Raw genomic sequence first — 27,765 nt, 5'->3', positions numbered from 1 at the left:
AAGGAAAATGATAGAGCAAAATTAACCCAAGTGCATTTTCTTTTTTTTAACCTCAAAACTTAAAAAAAAAAAATCTCAAATCTACATGGGGATATTTTTGCCATTACATATACTTAATTTCAATAAACTAAAAAGTGAACTCCAACAAATATGATTAAACCACATTTTATTGCAAATGGAAAATATACAGAAACATTAAAATTCGTAAACTTTCTAAAATGAACAGTACATATAAACATTTGAAAAATAGAAAATTTCATGACTATAGAGTTTATTCAAAATATTTAGAATATTTCATAGATATTCATACAAATTACTTTTCCATAAAGTTTTGTTAGAATGTGAAGATTGCACTTAGTTCAGATTTATGGGCTTTAAGAAAAAATATTTTTGTTGGATTCATTTTGGTGTTGAGATAATTATAATTCATTTCCACTTAGATTATTTAAAACAAGCTAATGTGACACAACTCAAGAAAAGACAAAGAATGTATGAAAACCAGCAACTAATGGTCCTTAACTGTCTAGTAACAAGACTGTAAGAAAATGTCAATTCAAAGAGAACTAAATTCTGTTAAATGCCTCCTACATCAGGCCCGATGTGGGTGTTTTCCGTGTATTTCATTTTGTAGTCTTCAAACAAAGGCATTAATTTCATCTGCTGAATCTAAAGAGTTTTATGAACATTGTATGCAATCTGAACTAAAAACAAAGTTCTTAACCATTGACCTAAGAATAAAACTATGTCAAAAGTAAGATGAAACTATTATATTCACAGAATTTGGGAAAACCTTCAATCTGGCTGTGTGAAGACAGCCTTGTCATCCCTAATGACCCATGATATTCACCTAATAAATCTTAAGAAACCTAGTGAAATAAAAATATATGTTATAATATATACAAACATGAAACTACCAGGTAAGACTAACATAGTCAGTCTGAAGGGATCCAGCATTTCATTCCTTCTTAGACAACATCTTCCTGCTTGGGAAAAATTATTGTTGGTTTTAGATTTACAATGACATTTTGGTTTTTCCATGCATATACCCACCAGGGATTTTTAGTTTTAAAAATATTTCATTGTTTCTCCAACATGTTTCAACTTGTTAAATCTTTCTCAGCCTTTCTCCTGGGCATGTATGTCAACACCAGTTCATTTTCCAATCCAGGATACACATGAGTTCTTGTGTTCCATGAGCCTTTAGCCTGGGTGAAATACACTAAGGGCGAAGCTTTATAACAGGTGATGTTGACTTTCACTAGAGTGGAGAACCAGCACAACCTCAGGCTGGATGCTCTTAATTTCCTCACTAAGAACATGTCCTGGAGAAACCAGTAGAGTTTTTCAATAGGAAAAAAAAATCTTTAAAAGAATTTCTACCATTTTTAATGCTACCTTTTCAGAAAATACTTCTCCTACAAACTTGTGCTCATAGCTTATGTATCTGATATACAATGAAAGTGAAACAGCAACCAACAGAGTAAACATGTACTTGACCTGAGGTATCAACCCATGTATCTCCCATGGATTATTAATTTTCAAAAATAAGAACCCACTGAGGTGCACTCAACATTGACCTACACTGAAGAGACATTGACAGTCCTTTCCAACTTCAACGTCACCTCAGGACATCCCTGGGAATATCAATGAGCACTCAACTGAACTGGGAAATGCTAAGATCAGTGGAATAAAATTCTCAATAAGAGAATTTACTATTATTGTCCAGGACGGACTTGAGCTGGATTACAAACAAACAAATAAAATAACTTCTAATGTTGGAACAGAAAAACTGAATCAACCTGAAGGTTTTTGTTTTTTGTTTTTGTTTTTGTCTTTGTGTTAATCATGTAACCTTTTGGTTAGGATTTTTTCTTTGACAGAAATAAGTTTAGTCTGCAAGTAGGTAATTTTCTCTTATATCAGTGAGTGATATTTGTCCATAGACATGAAAGCTCACCAAAAATGTTATTCCTACTGTATACTTGGAGATAGGAAAATTGCATAGAAGTCTTAATATCCAAAAGGTATTTTCCTGTACTAGTCCCCAAGGTCTCAATATTTTGTTTTCTGGGAATTTCACTCCCCTTCCTATTCTCCCAAAACACTTTTCAATAAAATGTACGGAAAATATGGTCAGGATGAAATTCAACAGAAAAAGAAAAATCTACCACTTATAATGGTAGGATATGTATGTTTTTAAAAAGGTTAGTGACTATAATTTCCTTAATAAGGGTGAAAGTGTCAAATTTGAGAGAACAATTATGATAACTCATTCAAGTTTTCGAAAAGATTTTTCTAATTGTTTCCAAACAGTCTGTGGAAAACTTACCCTTTGCAGATTAGATATTTGAGAAAAATTGAGGTGTATCATATAGTCCTAAAGTAATATATCAGTTACTTTTATAAAAGCCTCTCTGTCAACAAGAAAAATGATCTTTGGGATAACAGAAAAAGGGACAAAGTGAATATAAGGAACTCCAAAGCTGAAATCACTTGGAATTCTCCAGAAATTCAATTTTGTCTTATATTGTTCAGTTTTGAGTTAAAAGAAGCCTTGACTCTAATCATTTGCACTTGTTTTTATGAAAAAGAAAAAGCACCATGTTTCATTTAGGTATTTCTCTCCCTTCTCCATTCTCCCCTTTTGAATTGGTAATAAATTTTTCTAATATGGCAATAAATTACAATTGATAAGCTCTTCATGGGCTGTGTGTCTTCTGCATTCTAGCCCACCAGGGAGCAAATTTCCAAGGCAGGCCTATTTTTTCTTCAACACTCCACTCTTTAACATCTAGTTTAGAAAGAAGGAAGTTATAGAAGTTGGGGGGGGCATCAGTAATCTCACTTCTCAGGTTTAATAATTTGAAACTATGAGTCATCAGAGAATGATGATTGATACTTTGATAATCAGCACATAGTTAAGTTTATGAATTACTAAGAATAGCAGCCAAAGAAATGAAGAGCCACTTGGCAGAGACAAATATATTGTGACCAGAAGAGATTACTTGGAAACTCATGCAACCCTAACTTCTTTTGTGCTTAGAGAATATTTCAAGTTTGTAGAAATGAAAAACAGTAGAAGTCTTCTGGGGGGAGGATCCAAATCTTGACTTTCAAATTTGGTGGCCAAAAAGGAAGGCCTCCTTTTTTTTTTTTTTTTTTTTTTTTTTTTTTGTCTCACATCTAGATTATTAGTTAGAACTTTAAAAATGCCAGCTTTCCTAATAGTTCTTCAAAAAAATCAGGCATTTCCTATCCTCTTCAAGTGTCTTATATTGGTTAAAGTTCAGGGTTGCTAGAGACTTTGATCATCAGTCCTGCTAAACAAGGTAATGTCATCATTGAATCCTGGGGTTGAACATTCTGTGTTCTCTAGTAGGACATACTTGTCTTCACTACCATTCAGAGAGAGGACTTCTTTCTGAGTAGTGGATGTCAGGTCACTCCAGGTAATGTTAGTGTGCTTAAAAGCGTTTAGAAGAAAGATGCCATTGATAATGGTAAAAAACCCACTCAGCGTCCCAATGATATCTCTAGCTTTCATGCCGTACCATTCTTGGAATAAGATGGCGGAGCAAGTTACTACCATGGATGTGAAGAATACATAATAAATGGGAGTCACAAGAGATGTATTAAAGGTGTCCAGGGCCTTGTTGAGATAGTTAATCTGTGTCGTCACCGAGAGCACAAGTACAGCCAGCAAAACGAAGACCAGGGGATGCTTGTAAACTGGCTTCCATTCCAACAGTTCCTTGATGGCGATTCCCAGGCCCTTGACAGAAGACACTGAAAATGCTCCAATCAATGAACAGATTGAAATGTAGATCAATATATTGGTCTGTCCCTTCTTGGGAGCCACGATCAAAATCAGCACCAATGAGATCACAGTTATGATCACAGCAAAGGAAATAAATCCTGTTTGGAAGAGAAAAGAATTAGACTTCAGAAAATGCTAGTAGGATTCTATCTTTTGCAAAATCATGTTAGCCATGAGTTTAGGAGGGTAGGTGTTTCCGAAAGAGAAGTGAGATTAACTTAAAATAACAGAAACAAAACAACATTTTACTGCATGGCTCTGGACATTTTACAATGGACCTTCATAAACATATCATTTGAATTGCACAGATAACACTATGAGGTATGGCAGGTATCGTCTGATAGACTTTTTATTTTCAGAGGGAGAAAGTGGCCAAAGTTGGGGTTGGGGTATATGCCTTTTGCCCCTCCTATTCCCATCTCCTTTCACTTTGTAGAGAGTAAGCCTGGATGGACCATTACATTATGTCACCTTTACCAAAGACTTGTAATACAGTCAAATCTCACTGTATCGCCCAACCCACAAGGAAGCTTGAAGGGAGCCTTTTACAGCATTATTACAAATTCATTTGATGAGGAGAGAAAGTGGAACAGAATCTGAGTGTTTCTTTTGGTTGAATCACAGACCTGGGTCTCTCAATTTCATTTCCATTTCATGCAGAGAAGTGACTTCCTCTTCTTGTGGGGCATGGATAACCATCACGGTTGACCCCAATATACTTAATATGCAGCCTATTTTCCCATGGATGTTCAAGTACTCATTTAAAAAGTAGGAAGACAATATTGCACTGTTGGGAGAAGAAAAAAAAGTCACTCTCATTCGGTTAACATTGGATTCCGTGGCAGCTCACAAGTCCCACTGTGGTACCCACCCCTCTGTCCCAGTTGCCAATCAACTGAGCTGAATACACTACAGGAAGCTGAAACACCTGATTAGTTTTAAGACTCAGAAATGGTCAATCAAATCTGCTTGCTTTTATATCAAAAGGGTTTTAACAGACATTCTGAACCATGTCATCTTCCCAAGAGAGGTAAGTCCCACCCAATTAATTTTGTTTCCCCATCTTCTCCCGCAAAGTCAAACAAAATGGAAGATCTTTTGCATCTTACTGGCAAGATTCATTGAGATTATGTGCGCTCGTGGAAGCTTCAAGAAAGATCCATGTCTAAAGAAGAATCACCTGCTCAGGGCTGATATGTGGTTAGGACACACAAGTATAACCATATGGGTTGTCAAAATACTGAAGTATTTCCTTACCAGCTGCTACCACCCTGATACTTTCACTTACTCAATAGTCCCCACTACTTTGGTTGCCATGGCCTCAGGAAGTTCTGTTGGTACCACCATGGACACCAGACTATGCCATCCTGCTGCTCCATGAAATATGTCTGCTGGGGCTTCTGCACTCCGGTCTCCTTCCCTTGATGCCCTGGCACTCCCACAAGGGATTACCAGTATGATCTCTACCAAGATGCACCTGAGACTGTGGTCCAGCACTGGCACCTTCTTAGAGTCAGTGAGGACGGCAGCCTCAGCCAAAACACTGCTACTACTAAGAGTTACGGTCCCATGCATAGACAGTGTTCTAGAGTTCTATGTGTCCTGACTCATTTACTTCTCACAACAGTCCTACAAAGAACGTGAAAAGAAGTGGGTTGGCCTAGTCACAGGTTTTCCACCCAAGGTGGATACTGAATGGAGATAAAAGGAACAGAAAAATACAATAAATAATACAGTTGCTTAGCTATAAAATTTCCTGCGTCCATTGAACACGATCATTTGGGATCATAGTAATGACCACTCAGAAAAAATGAGATCTCCGTTCTACGAACATGAAAATTATTCCCTTTTCCATTACCAAAAGAAACTAAAGGTCTCCTAACATAACTGTCTGGCAAACAAGGGAAGACTTTAAATGAGAGTTGACCTTTAACCCAAACACTATGCTTTTAAAAGTCCTCCACCATGACCAATGACCACCATGGTCATTAACCACTATGACAACACAAAGGACTGAATGGGCTGTGGCAATGTGTTTAGGTGAGAGAGAGAAAAAAAAATCTACAAGTCTTCTTTGAATAAACACAAACATAACACAGGATTACTTTATGTTAGCAGGAAACCAGGTCCACCCTCATAGGTTTTCTAAATAACACCACAATTTATTCCCACGCCCATGCTCTTTCCTGTGTCTTCTCACATGAATTGTATGATAATTTAAGATATGTTTAACGATGTATTTCTTGTGGTTTATATTCATCATGGTACTGACATCTCTACAGAAGCCAAGCTCAGGGACACCTGGGTGGCTCAGTTGGTTAAGTGTCTGCCTTTGGCTCGGGTCATGATCCTGGGGTCTTGGGATCAAGTCTCGCATCGGGCTCCCTGTTCAGCAGGGAGCCTGCTTTCTCCTTCTCCCTCTGCCTGCCGTTCCCCCTACTTGTGCTCTCTCTCTCCGACAAATAAATCAATAAAATCTTAAAAAAAAAAAAAGAAGCCAAGTTCATTTCTCACATACCTTATTAGAACACTCAGAGCACCCAGCGGGGTGACCAAGGTGGCAGGTGCAAAAGCGTAGGCTGCAAAATTCGCCGCTTCGCCAGCTCCCACTGGAAAGCAAGCCACAGGGGTGATGTGAGAGACGGACTTACTCGCCAGAAGAGAAAAAGCAATAATGCATGCAAAGTGGTAGGTAGACTTCCATCCCAGAGATACTGACAGATCTAGCTAAAAGGAACAATTTGACGTTTTCCTATGGAGGGTGGGGAAGGATTGGTCTTAAGGGATGCAGATACACTGTAATTACCTGGGGGTATGAACTCAATGCAAAAATTGGGGTCAAATGATTACACACTTTAAATGACTTCCAGTAGAGATTTTAGTTATGTCACTAACAAAAACATAGTTGGTCACTTTGATAAAATCTAATTAGAGGTAGTTTTGGCCTAAGCAAAGAATTATTCTAGGTGCTCAAGCATACTTACTGTTAAGCACATTAACAAAAAACCCTGTGGCAAATTAGAACACTCTGCGAAGGTCTACTGAGCTGGCAGGAGATAGCCAGAAATGCCTATCACAGGCCCAAGGAGCTAGGCATCTCTGAATTGTAGATGGCCCAAAAGCACCTTGACAGTATCTTAGAAGCTCGAGGAGATCCAAAGGGCTTTAAAATCACAAGGATGGGCTCCTGCCATCTTTCTCTTATCTGAGGAACTCTACACTTCTGTGAGATGACCTCTAGAGTCAGGGAAACTCCCTCTAAGGACAGGTTCTTGTCTGGGGGCCAAATTATTCTTATGGGTTACAACTGAACAGTTGGCCACAGAATGTAGTATTTCATGAGGGCAAACTACGCCAAGAAACACTTACGTTGTAGAGAGAGCTTCTGGAACAGATAAAAGACACCAGAATACTTTTCCTTTTCCCCTCTGGTTGCTATGCTCCCAGACTTCCCTTCTCCCCCAGCCAAATCTTCAGGAGTACTCAGATTTAGGGAAATATTGTAACACAGATAGAAACTTCCAGAATAGAGCAACTGGGAAACTGCTCTTCTAAGAAGAGCCATGGCAGTTTTCTTCAAATATGAAGCTTTCTTGAATACTTGATAATATTTATATTTTTATCTCTATAGACAGCTTTCCAGGAAAATATTAATTTTGTGATTGAAGTGCTGTATGTTTGTCACTAGATAAAAATCTCTAATGTTGTAGACTTCTGCTTTTTTCTCTTCAATACTAGCATGAACTTTGTACCTGATGAGAATAAAACTGTAAATGTAGCCACATAACCTTCTCCTTATATCTTCATCCTATTGTGCAGGTAGAGGGTGGGAGACACAAAAAGGAGAGAGAGAAAAGGAGAAAAAAATCATCCAAAATATCTCTCTGGAATCTTCTCAGTTCAGTCCCTGTCAATTTTTATTCCAATGAAGTAAGGAATCAGAAAATACCTTAACAACTAAAAAAGGGCTATCTATACCCGTTTAAATTTAAATAATTCTTTATTTATCATCTTTGGAGATTCTAATATTAGAGAAAGTTCCTTCCCCATTCTTTGGCAGAAGAGGATCGCGGAAGTCTGACGTGTCTCACGTGGTACGGGAAAATAAACGGAAGCCTGCAGGCTTCTTGCTGCAGAGGGAGGTGGTTCGCAGGTGGTGGGAAATGACAGTTTATGAGGTCCCACCTTTGGTAGTTTTAGGTTGGGATTTAAGAATCTTTGGAGGATTTAGGGGAGGAGATAGAAATCTGCAGAAGTGCCCGTGAGAGATAATACTGCTTTTCTCTGCACATCACATGATCATCTATAAAGTGCTTTCCATCCAACAGTCTCGGTGTCCTCAGGGCAAGTCTGGGAGAAGGGCAGTGCCCACAAGCTTCATCTTCTCTCCACTTGTTCAGTGCTAAGCAGCCAGAGGGGACTTAAGTCTACCCACATTTTGGTCCTGACCAGTAAAATAAACCCATTCCTCAGAAAACATGCAGCTAGGACAGTCACAGGTTCCAATTAGGAGCAGGGAAATGTGGGAAGAAGGCATTTTCCTCAGTTGCTCCAGGGAATAAAATATAACCTAAGGAGAAGTTTGTGATTAAAATATAATATTTCAAATGTTAACTTCCCCGCCCTCGCATTCCAGGACAGTATTGAGAACATGGAGGTGGAGGGAGAGAAGAGGAATAATTAATTCTAAAAACATAGGACTTATTTTATATATAAGACTATATATGATAACCACACAAAAATTTCTAGACTTGAATGCCATCCTTACCAGGAAGATAAAGTAATCAATGTTGAACAATTCCGTGTAATTTACTGATCATTTTACTAGCAAACACTCTTCTGAGCAGTAAAGGACTTACTTGACAGTAATCCTGCCCACCAGAGCCATTCCTTGAGGTAAGAATGTCCACCTTGCCCTAGGAGCATAATAAAAATTAAAGTTAAGTTCTTAACTGGAGAAAGAAGGTTTCAAGAGCTGACTATGAGGAGAGGTAATGGGATATGGTTGGAAAAGGCAAGACTTAAGGGTCAAGCCCAGGCAAACAGCCTTGAGCAATAGAATGCAGAAAAGGCCCTTTGGGAGACCCACCTCAAGATACCCATGAGCCCTACCTGACTACTGGGCTACTTAGGACTAAGCACAGTTAACCAAAAAAGGGAGAATTCCATACATTCCCATATCTCCTTATCTTTCCCCTGTAAAAACAGCACCCACCCACTACCTCGTCTCAGACAGCCTCTCCTCTGCGGTTCTGCCCACCACTCCCTTTCTTGAGGTGTATTCAATCAACTTCTGTCTCCTTTGTTCTGCCTCAGGTGAATTTTTTTCATCTCCCACACCAGTGGCTTCCACCCTATCGTTGCCCCACATTTGGGGGTCCCCACCCATCGAGAGACACACCATTGAGACCCCACCTTAAGGCCAACTCAGGATAGCTAGTCTTCAGCTTATTTACTTGGTCATTTTTTTTTTTAAAGATTTTATTTATTTATTTGGCAGACAGAGATCACAAGTAGGCAGAGAGGCAGGCAGAGAGAGAGAGAGAAGCAGGCTCCCCGCTGAGCAGAGAGCCCGATGCGGGGCTCAATCCCAGGACCCCGGGGATCATGACCTGAGCCGAAGGCAGAGGCTTTAGCTCCTGAGCGCCCCCAGGCGCCCCAACTCGGTCATTTTTTAAAGATCCTGGACAGCTTTTGATTACGTCACTTTTGATTTCTGTAGTTTTTTCATTTGCAAGAAAATTTTGTTTAATCCTTAGGTTTACTGTATGGATGCCCACCAGAGGTGTGGACACAGAATATTCTAAACCCTAAATTCTTTGTTTCAGCTACAGTTAAAATTGAAGACAGAAAACTATAAGCTGTAAATTCTCTCAGTACCTAATGAGGACCTTAAAGGGAAGAAGTTGGTTGACAGAAGAGCTTTTGAGATTTTGGATAGTCAGTCAGAGGGTAACAAACATTAGCCAGCTAGACTCTCCTTACTCTCTACCTTGGCATCATAAAATTGAGTTTCTAGTCTACTGGAAAGGGTAAAAAGCTTTCCTGAGGTATTCTAACGGTCTTCTTTTCTTTACTGTAATCTGTGACCTAAAGTCACAGTTACGTTTGCTATAGGAAGTGGAATTTTCTCACCGATTTTAATATACTTAATCCTATGTATTTGACCTCTCTGATTTTGTTATAATTAAATGAAACAGGGTGTATTAGCTGTGAAGATTATCTTGCCAAGTAGTTTATTTAGGATTTTCTTCTTACAATGCACATGATTAAATTGGAATATTATAAAACAATTTCATAATTTCTTTAAAAATTTAATATATCATAAATACTTCCTCATGTCCTTAATTAGTGGTTAAATATTATTTCAAAATCTGGCATATCATTATTTACTTAACCAGCGTGCAGCTATACACACACACATACTGAGTTTCTACTTTTATTCTCATTATATAAAACCCTTAAATGAATGTCCTGGTATGTAACTATAGGTAGCATCCTTGTTCACTTAAGATAAATTTCCAGAAGTGGAATTATTAGGTTTTAAGCCATTGACATTTTTAAGCTTTAGGGAATTGCTCTCAGGAAAGTTTGTACCCATTGATACTGCCTCCAGCAATGTTTGGGAGGGCTATTTATTTTCCTAAGTCCCTTACCAATGTAGGGCCTTTTAAAGAAAATACAAAACCTTGTTAAGATGGTAGGCAACAGGGGCACCTGTGTGGCTCGGCTGGTTAAGCATCCAAGCATCTGACTCTTGATTTCCGCTAGGGTCATGATCTTGGAGTCATGATCAGCTCTGTGCTGGGCGTGACACTTACTTCAGATTCTCTCTCTCTCTACCCCTCTGTTCCTGCCCTTCCCTCCGTCACCCACCAAAAAAAAAAAATATATATATATATATATAGAGAGAGAGAGAGATTAGATAGCAGACAACAACCCAGGCGCTCCTTGTCATACGATCTTATCTCTTTTGGTACTAGTGATATATCATTTACTTATATATGTTTATTGGACACTTGCATTTCTTATTTTGTGAGTTTCTTGTTTATGTATCTGCCTATTTTATCTTAAGCTACTAATCTTTTTCTTATCAACTATGGTCATTCTTTATATATTGTGGATCTTAATATCCTTTGTCTGTCATATATTTTGGAAATACTCCTTCCACCCCTGGCCCCCTATGTCATTTGGTTTTTAGTTTTAGTTAAGGTGTTGCTGTGTAGGATTCTTTTCTTTTCTTTTCTTTCTTTCTTCCTTTTTCTTTCATTTTTCTATCTTTCTTTTTCTTTTTTTTTAAATCAATCCAGATAGTCTCTTCCTTTATACAGAATAGATTATTCCTTTATCTACATTCTTAGAAAGACCTTTTAGGTTTCTTGAGAAAAATCATTTAATATTAAATTCCTGAATGGTATGAGGTAGAACTCTTACATTTTTTCCTAATTTTTGCCAATTGTCTTAACACTTTTGATTGAATAATCCATCCTTTCCCCAGAGGATTGAAATGCCACTTTTATTTATTTTGTTTTATTACTTTTTTAAAGATTTTATTTTTTTGGCAGAGAAAGAGAGAGAGAGAGAGAGAGAGCACAAGCAGGGAGAGAGGCAGAGGGAGAAGCAGGCTTCCCGATGAGCAGGGCGCCCCAACGAGGGGCTCGATCCCAGGACTCCGAGATCATCACCTGAACAGAAAGCTTACCCAGCTGAGGCCCCGGGTGCCCCTGTGTCCATACTTCTTAAGCTACATTTTAAGAAATCATCTCTTAATTGGGGCACCTGGGTGGCTCAGTGGGTTAAAGCCTCTGCCTTCGGCTCAGGTCATGATCTCAGGGTCCTGGGATCGAGCCCCACATCGGGCTCTCTGCTCAGCGGGGAGCCTGCTTCCCCTCCTCTCTCTCTGCCTGCCTCTCTGCTTACTTGTGATCTCTGTCTGTCAAATAAATACATAAAAAATCTTTAAAAAAATCATCTCTATATAATCTTGGATGTCTTCTGTCTCAATGCACACAAAGCTTTTTAAAAATGAACACTGTAAGGACTTGTTTGCACGGATGCTTAGATGTTCCAATATCTAATATGGCCATAGTAGTCTTGATAACCAAAGTCATTTATCCCCCCATCTTTAGGAACCTGCACTGAAACAACCATATCCAACAGATGTCAAGTTGCAGTGTGTGAATGAACATTCTGTTTTGTTTCACACCTGAATGCTATGCATCTATTTTGGATTGTATATTGTGTTTGTGTATTTATGCTTTGACTCATAGTAACTTCTCATATTATAGAATTGATTTGCCTTGAACACAAGCTGTAAATAAGAAGAAATGTCTGAAAGAGCAAAACAACAACAACAACAACAAAAAAAAACCAGAAGGGTAGACCTTGTGTTACATATTCTGCTGGCCAAAAAAACCCCAAAAAGAACAAAAGAAGGAAAAGGGACATAAAGAAACTTCGGGAGGTAATATATATGTTTATTGTCTTGGTTATGGTGGTGGTATCACAGGTATATTCATATGTCCAAACTCATCAAATTGTATATACTAAATATGTGAAGTGTTTGCATCTCCACGACATATCAATAAAATGGCAAAAAAGAGAAAAAATGAATGGAAATTTATGGTTAATGAAGGATAGTTAAGCTGTTACTCACTATAAATAGCAACTTAATTCTATGGCTATGCATTTATTGATTTAACAAATATTTATTGGGTCCCAAACACTATCCTAGGGAATGTTCCTACTCTTGTGGGTCTGCGATCAATAAATGAGTAAATAAGCAATAAACCTTCAATGACAAATTGTTTCAGGTACAATGAAGGACACCCTTCGTGCCATGATAGACAGTAATGGAGGTGGGGGTGGGGGACACCTCCCCAGAGAGGAAGACCAGCCAAGGTGATGATCCTTAAGCTGAAGTCTGAAGGATGAGTCAGCCAGAAGGAAGGCCAGGGAGAAGAGCGTTCCAGGTGAAGGGAAAAGGCGTTGAAGGGACAAAGAACTTGGTCTGTTCCAGGAAGCAGACAAAAGTAGGTGACAGGGAGAGTGGCAGAAGATACAGGTAGAGAGGTAGCAAGGACCATTTTACGCAGGAGGTCAGAGACTGGGGAAGGGTATTGGGTTTTATTCTGAGTGCAAAGAAAAGCCACTGACATGTCTTAAGCAGGGAAGCTACACCTACATCTGAACTTGAACACTGAAATTGCACACAAAAGCTCTGATAGAAGGACTCAACCTCTGGGAACAAGACCTTCAGTTTCACCCTCAAGGGGACACACCTGGTTCAACCCTGGAAACTGCAGGGGGAGATGTGCTAAGAAAAGACAGAGACAGTAAAATACCACTACTGTAGCACTACGGTCTTAGAACAGGATTATTTCCACAGCTGCTGCAGAAACTTGAACGGGCTAGTTGCCTCCGATTCTCACCAGCTCTGGTAACGCCCTTCTTGGCCAGTTGCAAGAGGCCCTTCTTTTTCAGTATGAAGCTGGAGCCGATAAAAATACTGGAACTGACCGCCAGCACCAGGCCCACATACAGACTGTATTTGTTTTCAACTTTTGCAGAACTGCTCAAGGTGCTTATGCTGGCATTCAGGTCCCTGTAGAGGACAGGAAAAGCCAGAGGCTGCGACACGTTTGTGATCTCACACCAGGCCTGGGAGGAGTTTGGGCAGAGCAGAGAGAGCACATAGCCTGTAAGAAAGGACAGGAGGAAATGTCAACAAACACAAAAGGGAGATACATTAATATTTACTGCTTTTCTCCAAGGAAGAGAAACCAAGTGGATGGTCCTGAGAGTGGTTTTTTTTTTTTTAACTGTGTGGAAGAACTTTCCCAGTGGGAGGTCCACACACCTGTTCATTTACAAATGAGAGCTGTCACCTAAAGTCTGACTTCCTCTTATAAACTGGAGAATCCAGCAATACTTGCTGGCCCTTTGTTGCAGCAAAACAGCACCCGGGAGAGTAGCAAGAGAAAGGAGTAGCTGTTGGCAAGTGGTAGGCGCTCACCATTCATCATGGCCCCCTAGACCACCTCCCTCCTCCACCTGATTAGCATGGCTCCTGGAAAGCAGTGTTGGTGATGCCTGAGTGTGGGGACAGGCACAGCAATCCATCTGTCCGCATCTTATAGGCAATTTAGCTAACCCACTTGGCTGGGTGATGGGGCATTTCAGAAAATTATTTAAAAGTGGGTTTAGTTTTGTGTACCACTTTCCCTGCAAAGAATGATTTTTCAGGTCTACTCATCTACCTTCTCCTAAACAAAATCTAGTAAAAACAAAAAAATGAATTAAACACCAGTATGCTTTTCTTAGAAAAGGACTCAAACAAACATGTACATCTACTGAACCAGACCCATTATTTTAAAGGTCTTAGAATTTTCAAGCTAAACACTGCAACACAAAATGAACCCACTGCAGACAATATAAGGAACTTTTAAATCTGTGTTCCACTTGAAAAGCTAGCTGCCGGCAAGGTGATACCGTGACAAGATTTTCTGACCCTTTTCTCAACTTTTCTTTTCCTTTTCCTTTTTAAAAATTTTACTTTATTGAAATTCATTTAACTAACATATAAATGTATTATTAGTTTCAGAGGTAGAGTTCAGCAATTCATCAGTTGCATATAACACCCAGTGCTCATTACATCAAGCGCCCTCTTAATGTCCATCACCCAGTTACCCCATCCCCCCACCCACCTCCCCTCCAGTAACCCTCAGTTTGTTCCCTAGAGTTAAGAGTCTCTTTATGGTTTGTCTCCCTCTCTGATTTGGTCTGACTTTATTTTTCCCTCCCTTCCCCTATGATCCTTTGTTTTGTTTCTTAACTGCCACGTATGAGTCAAATCATATAATTGTCCTTCTCTGTTTGACTTATTTCACTTAGCATAATACCCTCTAGTTCTAACCATGTTGTTGCAAATGGTGAGATTTCCATTTTTTTTTTTTGATGGCTCACTGAAATTCCATTGTGAATTTCTTTATCCATTTCTTTATCCATTCATCTGTTGATGGACATCTGGGGTCTTCTGATAGTTTAGCTATTGTGGACATTGCTGCTATAAACATTTGGGTTTATATTTATATCCTTTGGATAAATACCCAGTGTGCAATTGCTGGGTCATAGGGTAGCTCTATTTTAACTTTTTGAGGAACCTCCATACTGTTTTCCAGAGTGGCTGCACCAGCTTGCATTCCCACCAACAGTGTAGGAGGGTTCCCCTTTCTCCACATCCTCACCAACATCTGTTGTTTCCTGACTTGTTAATTTTAGCCATTCTGATGGGTGTGCGGTGGTATCACGTGGTGGTTTTGATTTGTATTTCCCTGATGCCAAATGATGTGGGGCATTTTTTCATGAGTCTGTTGGCTATTTGTATGTCTCCTTTGGAGAAATTTCTATTCATGTCTTCCGCCCATTTCTTGATTGGATTATTTGTTTTTTGGGTATTGCGTTTGATAAAGTCTTTATAGACCTTGGGTACTCTGTATATCATCTGATAAGACATTTGCAAATACCTTTTCCCATTCTTATATGTTATCTTTTGGTTTTATCAACTATTTCCTTTGCTGTGCAAAAGCTTTTTATCTTGATGAAGTCTCAATAGTTTGTTTCCTTTTATTTTATTTATTGTATTTTTTTTAAAGATTTATTTATTTCTTTTACAGAGAGAAAGAGAGAACAGGAGGGGCAGAGGAAGAGGGAGAAAGAATCTCAAGCAGACTCTGTGCTAAGTAAGGGTGGAGACCAAGGCAGGGCTCAGTCTCACCACCCCGATATCATGACCTGAGCCAAAACCAACTGTTGGCTGCTCAACTGACTGTGCCACCCAGGTGCCCCATTATCTCATTTTAATTCAAGTACAGTTAACATACAATGTTACATTAGTTTCCTTTTTTTCTTTTTTTTAATTTCATTTTTTTCTTTAAAAAAGTGTATTTTCCCATTCTGATTTATTCTAAACAAAAAGGGCAAAGAAAAATGAATCAACTACAATTTTAGAATTCAATGAAAAAATTAGTTTTACATCTCAAAAATCTTAAGAAGTCCTATGAACAACAAAGGACAGTTTGACCAAATGATGTCTTCAGAACAAAACTCTGGTAACTGGATCTATGCCTCCCTGGCATAACATTATGTGGTTATCTGAATTTCCCACTTACAAAGTTAAGAAACAAGCAAACAAACAAAAACAACAATAACAACAAAAAATACACCAAAAAACCCAAATAAAACCCAAAAACAAAACAAAAAAACAAAGTTAAGAAACAATGATAAAGTTCAGGTCCCTGAAAAGGTAAAATAATTGCATCGAAACTTTTTGTGATTATTATTTCACCTATTTCCATAAGTTGAAAATGAATCAACTTTGCTTTAAAGAAACAGAATAAATTCTAAGTCAAAACTTCTAAATATTCCAAGGAGAATTATGCGACTTCAGGGATATTCTGTAACATTGAGGAATTTTCAGGCAGGTTGTTTTAAGAATTGCTCATTTTCTTTTTTTTTTTTTCTTTTTAAAAGATTTTCTTTTTTTTTTTTTTTAATCATTTTAAAAGAGTTTATTTATTTGACAGAGAGATCACAAGTAGGTGGAGACAGGCAGAGAGAGGGGGGGAAGCAGGCTCCCCACCAAGCAGAGAACCCAATGCAGGGCTCGATCCCACTGAGCTACCCAGGCGCCCAGAATTGCTCATTTTCAAACAAGCCAACCCTTAGCAATCTTGTTCCAGTCACTGTTCGTCTCATTTAAAACTCCAAGAATGGAAAGTGATTTTCACAGTAAGAATTTCCATTACACTAATTCCTGAGAAAATATCTGACTGGACTTTCCAGTGAATTCCAAGGCTGCATTAGTCTTACTTACTATGTAATTAACATAACCATTCCAAAACTTCATCTCTGAAAACAGAGTAGGCAGGTCTCATTCCAGTGAAACAATATTCCTTCTAAGCTGTTGGCATAGCAAAATGTTTCCAGCATTTTAGGGGGTGTGGGAGCAGAGGGTTATAAGCAAAAGCAAATAATCTTTATTGCATTTTGTAAGTTCTCATTGTGAGCAGTAGCTTTTAATGCTGTAAATTTTATGGAAGGAAAAATAATAAAACTCCTGTCTAGCTTCTGACCTTAGACCTTAAATTGTTTTATGTTGGGTGCCTGTTGAGGAGAGGGCCTACAGCAGATGTCACTGAAAGAGGGAGTCAGGGAGTGAAGGTTGGTTTGGGGGGCGGGCAGGGGGCAGAGGACGTGGAGGGGGTTGGAGGGTGGAGTGGTGAGGCAGGAGACAGAGAGGCGAAGTAGAATGTGTGGGTAGGGAGTCTGGAGTATTTCAGAGAAATCTAGAGCTACCTCAGTTGGCTTCTTGAGATTCTAGTAAGCAAAGTAATTATCCAGGGAGTTTAAACTTTGCTCAACATAGAGGAAATCTATTACATTCATTATGTTTTATTTTAATAGACACTATAATAGCCCTCCAAAGTGATGGTCCCAATTTATACTCCCGCCAGCAGGGAGCATGTATTATTTCTTTGGTATTATTATTTTTTCTAAACATTGTGTAATTAATATTTAGAAAATATGTATCGGTTATAAAGAAAAATTCAATGTACACCAATGCGTCAACCATCTAATTTAAAGAATAAACATTGCCTTTCTGAAGAGACAACTATCCTGACTTCCTGTGTAAGATCACATTTTTGAAAAAAAAAAAAAGATTTCCTTTATATGACTGTATCTTTAAATAATAAATTGTTTAGTTTTGCTTCTGCATCTTATAAAATGTAAATCATACAGTATGTATTCTTTGGGGAATTGTTTGTTTTTGAGATTTATTAGTGTTGACACCTGCCTGTGGCTGTAGGATTTGTTTTTGCCCACTGTCCTACAGAATTCCACTGCATGTTTACCTCACAATTAATTTTTCTGTTCTACAGTTGGTGGACATTTGAATCATGTACGATGTTTTTACTCTCGCAAATAGTACTGCTAAAGTTCTTAATTATGTTGAAATATATCTAATTCATGATATTTGACAATTTTGACCCCATAAAAATAGCAGTTCTGTATGGTTGAACTTAATATGTATCTTTCATGCACAAGTGTGAAAGTCACTTACACACGCACAAACTAAAGATTTCAAAGTAAATTTAAATTTTCTATGGATAGTGTGCCTTTCCTCACCTTGTGCTCTGTTTCTATCTCTAGTCATGGACAAGTTCAATATTTACTCTTGGTTTCAGTTTCCTCATCTCTAAAATAAGGGAATTTTACTCTGTGATTCTGAAGATGCCTTTTGTAATTTTGTGATTTGATCATACACGATCTTTGTTCCCAGAGTAATTTACTTATAATCCCAGTGGCTCATAAATGTTGCTGCTATACCTGCTTTAAGCTCCTGGGCACTTGTAATTGAAAGACATTTCAAAGAAACTGATGCCAAGATATTAAGTGACTGGCCAAAGCCATGTAATTGTCAGAATTACAGCCAAGGAGCAACCCAATTCCCAGGCCAGTATTCTTTTTATTTCAGAAAAGTAAAAACGTAAAGTACAAGTAAATGCAGCTAAAAGTTATTATTAATGTTTATACAAAGCTGAAATGCTTTGAATAATTTTTCAAGTACAATTTGCCTATAGATAGAGAATAATACTTTAAATTATTCAGTTAATTACATACAATAGAAAAGCTGTTTCCTAAGGAGTCAATGATTACATAAAGCTGAATTTCAAATCACTACCAGATATTTCTAGTTTGAGGAAATCATTATCTCACCATCTAGGTTACATGTTAGTTTGGCTTATTATTCAGCAAATAGTTAGTCCCTTACCCCTCCTGATGTGGGCAGAATATTTTTCTTCTGATGTCAGGCTGCAGGTGAGCTGGTGGCCAGTGGGAGAGCAGCAGAGGGAATATGAGGACAGGCTTCAAATGCACCTACGCACTTAGGTTTACTCTCTCCCACCTCTGTATTGGTCAGGAATAGAGTTTCCCTAAGCAGCTGTGGCCTCTTCAGCCTGAGCCCCAGAACGGAAACACACACAGGGAGCAGATCCAAGCTCTTCCCACGTGAAAGGTGGCCATGGAGCCTGAGGCAGAGACACCCAGGCGAACCCAGACTAGATCAATCAACCATCAGCTGACCTTCAGAGGCAGTGGCAAGGATACATTATTGTTTTCAGCCACTGAGTTTTAGGCTGTGTATTACGTAGCAATAGCTGACTGATACACCTGCCTATTTCTGTTACCATAGAAAAAATTATGAATGAACTTCATGTCCCCTGCAATGTACTCTCTAAATATCAGCCAGTGTGAATTAGATTCTGTCACTCCCCTGTTTAACTTCCCTCTCCTCTCCCCATGAGAGTTCACTGCAATGACAATAAAACCTCAACTCCTAATCCTGAACTCCTTAAGTTTTACATGTTCTGAAGCTTGTTCACCTCTGACATCATATTGTGTCTCTCTCTCTCTCACTCATTCCCTGAAATAAAACTAGTGAGTTGTTTCACTCACTGACTCCACAAAAGTATCTACTGTCTGGCTGGCATTTTATAGAAGCTGGGGATACAATGGTAAATAAAGTAGAATTCCTGCCCTCATGTCTATTCTAGTGAGGGGCAAAAATAAATAAATAAACAAGTAAATTAACAACTGCATAATATGTTGAGTGCCTTGGAAAGCAGGGAAGTATCAAAAAGGAATTTTTTTTCTTTAAGTGGACAAACCTCTCTGCTATGTGTAAATGCAAAAACCCTGTGGCAGGAATGTGCTTGAGGCTGGCTGGGGTGGTGGAAGGGAGACGGCCTGAGATGAGGTCGAGATATAGCAGGGGGTAAGATCGTGGGAAATGAGTCTTTAGATCAGTAGGTCCAATCTTGTCATTTCTCCTGCTAAAATTGTACAATGGCCTCCTTTCTCATTTAGGAAAAATCTAAAATCTCCACCACAGTCTACAAGAACCTCCAGAATCCTGCCTCCAGTTATCTCTCTAACCATATTCTCTACAGTTGTTTTGTTTTTGGTTTTCTTTCTTTTTCTTTCCTTCTTTCTTTCTTCCTTTCTTTCTTTTCTTTTCTTTCTTTCTTTCTTTTCCTTCTTTCCTTTCCTTTCTTTTCTTTTCTTTCTTTCTTTTCTTCCTTTCTTCCTTTCTTTCTCTCTCTCTCTTTCTTTCTTTCTTTTTCTCTTTCATCCTCTTTCATAGGCTAAATTCCTGGTCACCTCAAAGCTTTGTTTCTTGCTAATTAGCCTTGGTAGGTGCAAGCAGAGCTAACTCCTCTTCATTGAGTCTCACTTTAAAATGTCACTTTCTGGGGAGCCTGGGTGGCTCAGTTGGTTAAGCATCTGACTGCTGATTTGGGCTCAGGTCATGATCTCAGGATCATGAGACTGAGCCCCTCATCTGTTCCATGCTGAGTGTGGAGTCCGCTTGACATTCTCTCTCTCTCTCTCTCTCTCTGCCCCTCCCACCTCTCATGCACACTCTCCCCGCCCAAATAAATAAATAAATCTTTAAAATGTCTCTTCCTTAGAAAGGTCTTCTCTGCCCTTGCACTCTAAAGGGTCTTCTCAGAAGTTCCTGGGTGGTTCAGATGGTTAAGAGTCTACTTCAGCTCAGGTCATGATCCCAGGGTCCTGGGAACGAGCTCCAGGGACTCGACTGAGCAGGGAGCCCGCTTCTCCCTCTCCCTCTGCCACTCCCCTTGCTCATGGTCTCTCGCCCTTGCTTTCTCACTCTTTCTCTCTCTCTCTCTCTCTCTCAAATAAATGAATAAATGAAATTTTTAAAGAAAAACAAAGGGGGGCACCTGGGTGGCTCAGTGGGTTAAACCCTCTGCCTTCGGCTCAGGTCATGATCCCAGGGTCCCGGGATCGAGCCCCACATCGGGCTCTCTGCTCAGTGGGGAGCCTGCTTCCCTTCCTCTCTCTCTGCCTGCCTCTCTGCCTACTTGTGATCTCTGTCTGTCAAATAAATAAATAAAATCTTTAAAAAAAAAAAAAGAAAAACTAAGGAACTTCTCAGTCTCTTTCCATCATATCACGATATCATCATTATTTAATGTTACTGATGAAACCAACCTCTTCTCACAGCTTCTTATGACTATATAACAACATTGTACATCCATATATCTATTTCTTCTGTTTGCTCGACAAACTAGTTGTTGAACACCTATCATGCAAGGCACTGCATTAGGTATTCATTTATTCAAGACTTTGCAAATTCTTACTGGGCATTTCCTGAGTACCAGGTCCTGTTCTAAGTATGGGTAAGACAGTGACCAACAGGACAGGTGAACAGGTCTTTGTTCTCATGGAGCTGACAATTTTAGTGAGAGAACTATCAAACAGGAACAGGGGAGCAGAATAGGGATGAGAAATGATTTAGAGAAAATTTGGCACAGAATAAGAATGAGAAATGATTGTGAGCAAGTATGGAAATCAAGTCATAGTAATAGATTTACATATAAACTCCATTAAGGCGGGGCGCCTGGGTGGCTCAGCGGGTTAAAGCCTCTGCCTTCGGCTCAGGTCATGATCTCAGGGTCCTGGGATCGAGTCCCACATTGGGCTCTCTGCTCAGTAGGGAGCCTGCTTCCCTTCCTCTCTCTGCGTGCCTCTCTGCCTGCCTGTGATCTCTGTCTGTCAAATAAATAAATAAAAAAATCTTAAAAAAAAAACAACAAAAAAACAAAACTCCATTAAGGCTGGGTAAGAAGATCATTATCTCACTTAACCAAAGTAAAAGTGAGAAGACATTACCAATTAAAAAAAAAAATTAAGGGGTGCCTGTGTGGCTCAGTCAGTTAAGCAACCAACTCTTGATTTTGACTCAGGCCAGGAACTCAGGGTCCTGGTATCAAGCCCTGCGTCAGGTTTCACAGTCACAGGGAATATGCTTGAGGATTCTCTCTCCCTCTCCTTTGCCCTTCCCCCCACTCTCTCTCTCTCTTTTGTGTACCCTCTCCCTCCCCCCCCCAAACTAATAAATAAATCTTAAAAAAAAACTAAGCAAGATCTAACCACTATCAGCATGTTTAGAAGACAAGGACTCTAGGACTACTGACCACTAGATTTCCTACATAAACTGCTGCTCTTTTCACACTTTACAACATGTACATCACTAAAGTTACTAAACTGTTAAAGATAAAATAGGTAAGAACTTATCAGACTCCCAATCAATACCCCCAAAACAAATAATCCAACTAAAAAACAGGAAGAAGACATGAACAGACATTTCTTCAAAGAAGACATACAGATCATGAAGCCACACATGAAAAGATGTTCATTATCACTTACCATCAAGGAAAAGCCAATCAAAACTACAAGGAGATGACGCACCTGTCAGAATGGCTAAAATTAACAAAAGTTGCTGGCAAGGATGTGGAGAAAGGGGAACCCTCTTGCATTGCTAGTGGGAATGCAAACTGGTGCAGCCACTGTGGAATACAGTATGGAGGTTCCTCAAAATATTAAAAATAGAACTACCTTATAAACCAGAATATAAAAACACCCCTACATTTATAGAAGCATTATTTACAATAGCCTAATTATGGGAGCAACCCAAGAACCCATCAACTGATGAATGGATAAGGAAGATGTGGTATATATATATATACAATGGGCTATTATTCAGCGGTAAGAGAGAATGAAATCTTGCCATTTGCAATGACATGGATGGTTCTAGAAGAGTATAATGCTAAGCAAAGTCAGTCAGTTACAGAAAGACAAATACCATATGATTTTACTCATATGTAGAATTTAGGAAACAAAACAAACAAGCAAGAGAGGAAAAAAAGAGAAAGAGTGATAAATCAAGAAACAGACTCTTCGGGCACCTGGGTGGTTCAATAGGTTAAGCATGTGCCTTTAGCTCAGGTCACGATCTCAGGGTCCTGCGATGGAGACCCTTGTGTGGGGCTTCTCGCTCGGCAGGGACTCTGTTTCTCCCTCTCCTCCCCATTCCTGCTCATGCTCTCTCACTCTCTCAAATACATTTTAAAAATCTTAAGAAAGAAAGAAGGAGACTCTTTTTTTTTTCCCATTTAAAGATTTTATTTATTTATTTGATAGAGATCACAAGTAGGCAGAGAGAGAAGGGGAAGCAGGCTCCCCGCTGAGCAGAGAGCCCGATGCAGGGTTCGATCCCCGGACACTGAGATCATGACCTGAGCCGAAGGCATCGGCTTAATCTACTGAGCCACCCAGGTGCCCCAAGAAACAGACTCTTAACTATAGAGAACAAACTGATGGTTACCAGAGCGGGGCATGGCATGGCTGACATAGGGGATGGGGATTAAGGAGCACTGGGTGATATATGGAAGTGTTGAATCACTATATTGTATACCTGAAACTGGTATTACATTGTATGTTAACTAACTGGAATTAAAATAAAAACTTAAAAAATAAAAGCAATTACGTATTAAATATTAGACTAAACTATTTTTTACATATTGTTTTCTTTTTTTTTTTTTAAAGATTTATTTATTTATTTATTTATTTGACAGAGAGAGAGACACAAAGAGAGGGAACCCAAGCAGGGGGAGTGGGAGGAAGAGAAGCAGGCTCTTCCTGCTGTGCAGGGAGCCCAAAGCAGGGCTTGATCCCAGGACCCTGGGACCTTGACCTGAGCCAAAGGCAGACGCTTAACTGACTAAGCCACCCAGGCGCTCCAGCGTATTGTTTTCTGAATAACCTTTAGTGAGAATTTTTTTTAATAAAGATTATTTATTTATTTGTCAGAGAGAGAGAGAGAGAGCGAGCGAGAGTGAGCACAAGCAGCTAGAGTGGCAGGAAGAGGCAGAGGGAGAAGCAGGCTCCCCGCCGAGCAAGGAGCCCGATGTGGGACTCGATGCCAGGACTCTGGGATCATGACCCGAGCCGAAGGCAGCCGCTTAACCAACTGAGCCACCCAGGCATCCCCTTTAGTGAGAATTTTAACTAGCTTTGAGAACTTTTGAATTTCAGCATGTAGGACATCTATAGACAGATGGGAAAACAACGAGAAAAAATCTGGAGGACATTTTTTTTTAGTGCAGTAAGAAAAGCAGCTATACATTACACAAAAAAAATGAAGTTTTTCCCGATAATGAGAGGTGTGTTCACTTGGTGGAATTCTGTGAAATGTTTCAGACAGAGGTGTTTTTCAGAGTAAAAATCTCAGAATCATTAAAATGAGTAGTGCTGCATCCAAGAAAGCCAGTAAATGGGTATGGGCACCTACAGAAAAACAAAGGCCCAGATAATTTTGTGCCTGGTTTGATCACTAATTAGGAAACATTATTCAATGTTCAATTATATAATTCTTTGGGCCTTGGTTTCTAATCTGCAAAAAGGAAAAAAATGACTACCCAATAAAACACAGAATTTAATGATGTATGAAGATAAATTGATACATTTTTATGAGAACCCATTTTGAAAATTTAAGATTATATACACGAATACAGGACATACCCTAATCAGCACAAGAGAGATACAGTCAGTTCTCAAAGAATGCCTTTCCTTAATTTCTTCCTTTCAACATCATGCCAGGATGAATCAGTCCCAAAACCCATCTATGTCATTTTCCGCTCTGCTAGCTGGCTGCTCCCTGGAAAAGTGGTTCACATGGTCAAAGAAAGCTTTGAAAACCACTGGATCCCTCTCCATCTCCAGCTTATTCTCTTTGCTGCCAAATCAGGTCAGAATTCTCAAGCAGATGCACTGGGATATATGGTTTGTCCTCTTTACAGCCTAGTCTTTCTGTCTTTTGTTCCCCTTACAACCCCACATAGTCCTGGGGACAGAGTCTTCATGCAGCTGGGTATATCTCTTACACTGTATTTTCATGGTGTCATATTTGCAAATTAATAAGCCTCTATTGGCTCTTGGACTCAAATTGAGATCTGTGGAATATGTGACATAGTATCAAACACCTAAATGAAAACACCCTCCATGTGTGTTAATTTTTTCTTTTTTTTTTAGAAAATTTTGAATTTGGGGTGCCTGGGTGGCTCAGTCGATTAAGCATCTGCCTTTGGCTCAGGTCATGATCACAGGGTCCTGGGCTAGAGCCCTGCAGCAGCCTTCCAGCTCAGTGGGGATTCTGTTCTTCCCTCTCCCTTAGCCCCTCCCCCTGCTCATGCGTGCACACTCTCTCTCTCTTTCAAATAAATAAATAAAATCTTAGAAAAGAGAAACAAGAAAATTTAGAATTGGAAGTCTTTTGAAGCATCTATGGTTTTAAGGTAAAAAATGAAGTATGAGGTTAACTTTTCCTTTATGGAAGTCAAACTGGAATGCTCTATCCTTAGATCTCATGACGAACTTCTTGTCATCTGGATCTCAGCTCAAACAGAACTTTCTCTAAGGGACCTTCCCTGAGTACCCAATCTAAACATCCTCAACTTTCTCAATACATTATCCATGACACTTACCACTCTTGTAATGTCCTTTTTTATTCATTTGTTTGTTGCATATTATCTGCCTTCTACACAGTAAGCTACATGGGAGGCTTACTAGAGTCTGGGACCAGACTGTCCTGCAAATTCATCTATAGCAGCACCCATGTTAGTGCCTAGCACATGGACTCTTGTTATTTGAATGAATGTATGAATGAAAATTGAGCTGTTACTCCATGTCAAGCTCTGAGCTGTGTGCTTCATATGTAATCTGACAACTGTAAACTGTACAAATTATTCCTGGTTTATGGTGAAAACTCAAGGATGTTCAGTAATAGTTGAGAAGACAGATGCCAAAGCCTAATCTCTTCCCACTGTTGATAAGGATTCTGATTTCTCTCATCTTCCCACACAATTATAATTAATCACAGGAATTAAGCGCTGAGCTTGAATACATCTTGTTGGAACTAAATGTATGAGTAAAGCAGGAAAAACATCTAAGTTCAAAGAAGCAAGTGTAATTCACAAACCCTCCTTACTTACAGATCCCTTGGGTAAATAAGGGTGGATATACTATTAACAGTCTGACTTATTGGCTTAGGAATTATTTAGACAAAGATCATGCAATCTATCTAGGAAATAATTTCAGATCCAGCTACTCTAGTAACAACTTCCAAAACTTCATCTTTGGAGTAATTTGTGTTTTTCAGGCATTTTCTCTTTGTGTTCCTTCTCTCTCTTGCTGGCATAGTTTCAACTAGTTCACTGACACTCCCTCCAACCCCCCCAGGCCTCCCTTTTTAAAATGTAAACTCTCTGCATCAAAGAATAATTTGAACCACATCTTCCCTATCCATTCGTCCGTTGAACAGGCATCTTGGTTCTTTCCACAGTTTGGCGACTGTGGCCATTGCTGCTATAAACATTGGGGTACAGATGGCCCTTCTTTTCACTACATCTGTATCTTTGGGGTAAATACCCAGTAGTGCAATTGCAGGGTCATAGAAAAGAAATAATAATAATAATAATAATAATAATAATAATAATAATAATAAAAAAAAGAATAATTTGGAGGAGACAAGAGGAGAGGAAACCTCAAGTTGTTAGCGAATTTGGAAAAGCATTCTTGCCACGCCCCTCACTCGTCCCTCTTCTTGTCCTTACCAGGTAAATTAGAAATCAGCCTTCGCCTTCACACGTTGAAAACTGTCATTTCAGTTGAGACACACCCTTCCCCTCAGGGGCACTCTCCCAGTATTCCCGTCCCTACTTCGATCCTGGCTCACACGCGCCTTCTGCACTGTGACTTTAGAAAGCCAGCCAGCGATCAAACACCTGGCAAAGGGCAAGGGGCCTGGCCCAGCGATTCTTCGGGATTCGCTTGGGGGCCGAAACCACAGCCTGGCAGACAGTGACAAACCTACCGGTGACTGAGCCCAGTTCCCCTCCTCCTCTTCTGTTGGGCTCTCGCCTGAAGTAGCCAAGAAGTGACTGCACGGCGAGTCAGACGCGAGGCCGGCAGGGTTGGGAAAGTTTTTCATCTCGAAGACAGAGGAGAGACGTGGACCGCCCAGGAGGGTCCAGCGCCCTCCCCGCGAGGCCCAGCGCGCCTGAGTTCGCGCAGTGTCTGACCCTCGAGGAGCCCACGCAGGGCGCAACACGGACTCCCGCCCCGTCCCGAGGCACGCCCTCTGCCCACCGGGTGACACCCGGAGCAAGTCTGAGTCAGAGGAAGCGCCTTTCTCAGACGAGACTCAGGAATCTTCCCCCCAGCACCCCGATTTTCCCCGTCGCGACGCCCAGCACGCTGTAATTTACGTGGGACTGCCTCCTGCACCAGAGTGGGAGCCCCGTCTCTCTATCTCGTCGGGCTCCGGCTTCCCCAGAGCCTGGCATACTGCACGCACCAATACATATCTACTGACTGGCTGAAAGCCTGAATGAGCAAACCAAGTACCCGGGACCGCCCACCCAGTCTCATCACCACCCCGGTGCCAGGTCCCTCGGCTGGGGACAGACACTCACCTTTTTGGCAGGGCTCTTCAGGCGGCAGCCTCACCTGTCCCCCCATGGCCCCCAGTCTGGGCTTCTCCCAACAGGCTCTCCCTCCTCCTCCACCCAGGCTACTCCTCCTCCCCAAGGACCCGCGATGGGGCGGAGCTGTAGGGTCCGGGACTGGCGCGCGTTCACTCCGCCCCCCGGGGCAGCCTTAGCCAATGGGAGGGGTGGACCTCCTCACGAGCCACGCCCCCGGGGTCGGAGGCTGGGACCCAGTGCTTGGGGTTTGGACCTCCGCTGCAGAGCCTGGTCCCTCGTGGGACTGGCGGCAGCGCCCGCCGCCTCTCGGCTCTGCGGCTGGAACCGCGCAGTGGACACTTCTTAGGGTAAAGACGCTCCCCAGAGCGTGCAGGCCGCGGAGCCAACTCTGCGGCAATTTAGTGGAGTAAAGGCTGTGCTGAGCACCCCTTCTGCCTTCTTCCGAGGTCCAGAAATTTTCCGAGGGCCCTGCTGCAGGTGTTAGCGGCTCTGGAAGGAAGTTGCCGGCCATTGGGCTTCAGCTCTGATTAC

General features: G+C 40.4%; 1 protein-coding gene across 2 annotated transcripts; it reads right to left on the bottom strand.

Moving 5' to 3' along the window:
* Positions 1–157: 157 nt before the first annotated feature.
* NIPAL1 (NIPA like domain containing 1) lies at positions 158–27,330 on the bottom strand. 2 transcript variants are annotated; one of them, XM_047719231.1, is made up of 6 exons: positions 27,223–27,330; positions 13,249–13,515; positions 8,677–8,733; positions 6,336–6,426; positions 4,444–4,604; positions 158–3,915 (listed from the first exon to the last, which is right to left on the bottom strand). In XM_047719231.1, the coding sequence occupies exons 1-6, from the start codon at positions 27,266–27,268 to the stop codon at positions 3,296–3,298; spliced, it is 1,242 nt and encodes a 413-aa protein (XP_047575187.1). In that variant the 5' UTR covers positions 27,269–27,330; the 3' UTR covers positions 158–3,295. The 2 variants fall into 2 exon arrangements, with proteins under 2 accessions (XP_047575187.1, XP_047575188.1); XM_047719232.1 differs by lacking the exons at positions 8,677–8,733; positions 13,249–13,515; positions 27,223–27,330 and adding an exon at positions 7,187–7,544.
* Positions 27,331–27,765: the final 435 nt, after the last annotated feature.

Source organism: Lutra lutra, chromosome 2, assembly GCF_902655055.1.
Source record: "Lutra lutra chromosome 2, mLutLut1.2, whole genome shotgun sequence".
Classification (NCBI taxonomy): domain Eukaryota; kingdom Metazoa; phylum Chordata; class Mammalia; order Carnivora; family Mustelidae; genus Lutra; species Lutra lutra.
This window is presented reverse-complemented; position numbering and strand designations above follow the sequence as displayed.

Bases quoted from the DNA above. Each gene is read 5' to 3' on its own strand.
- NIPAL1 (XM_047719231.1), bottom strand. From the start codon at position 27,268: ATGGGGGGACAGGTGAGGCTGCCGCCTGAAGAGCCCTGCCAAAAAG. The intron at 13,516-27,222 runs GTGAGTGTCTGT...CCTTTCTTACAG, and splicing joins TGAAGAGCCCTGCCAAAAAG to GCTATGTGCTCTCTCTGCTC. The intron at 4,605-6,335 runs GTATGTGAGAAA...TTCTCCCAACAG, and splicing joins GCTCTGAGTGTTCTAATAAG to TGCAATATTGTCTTCCTACT.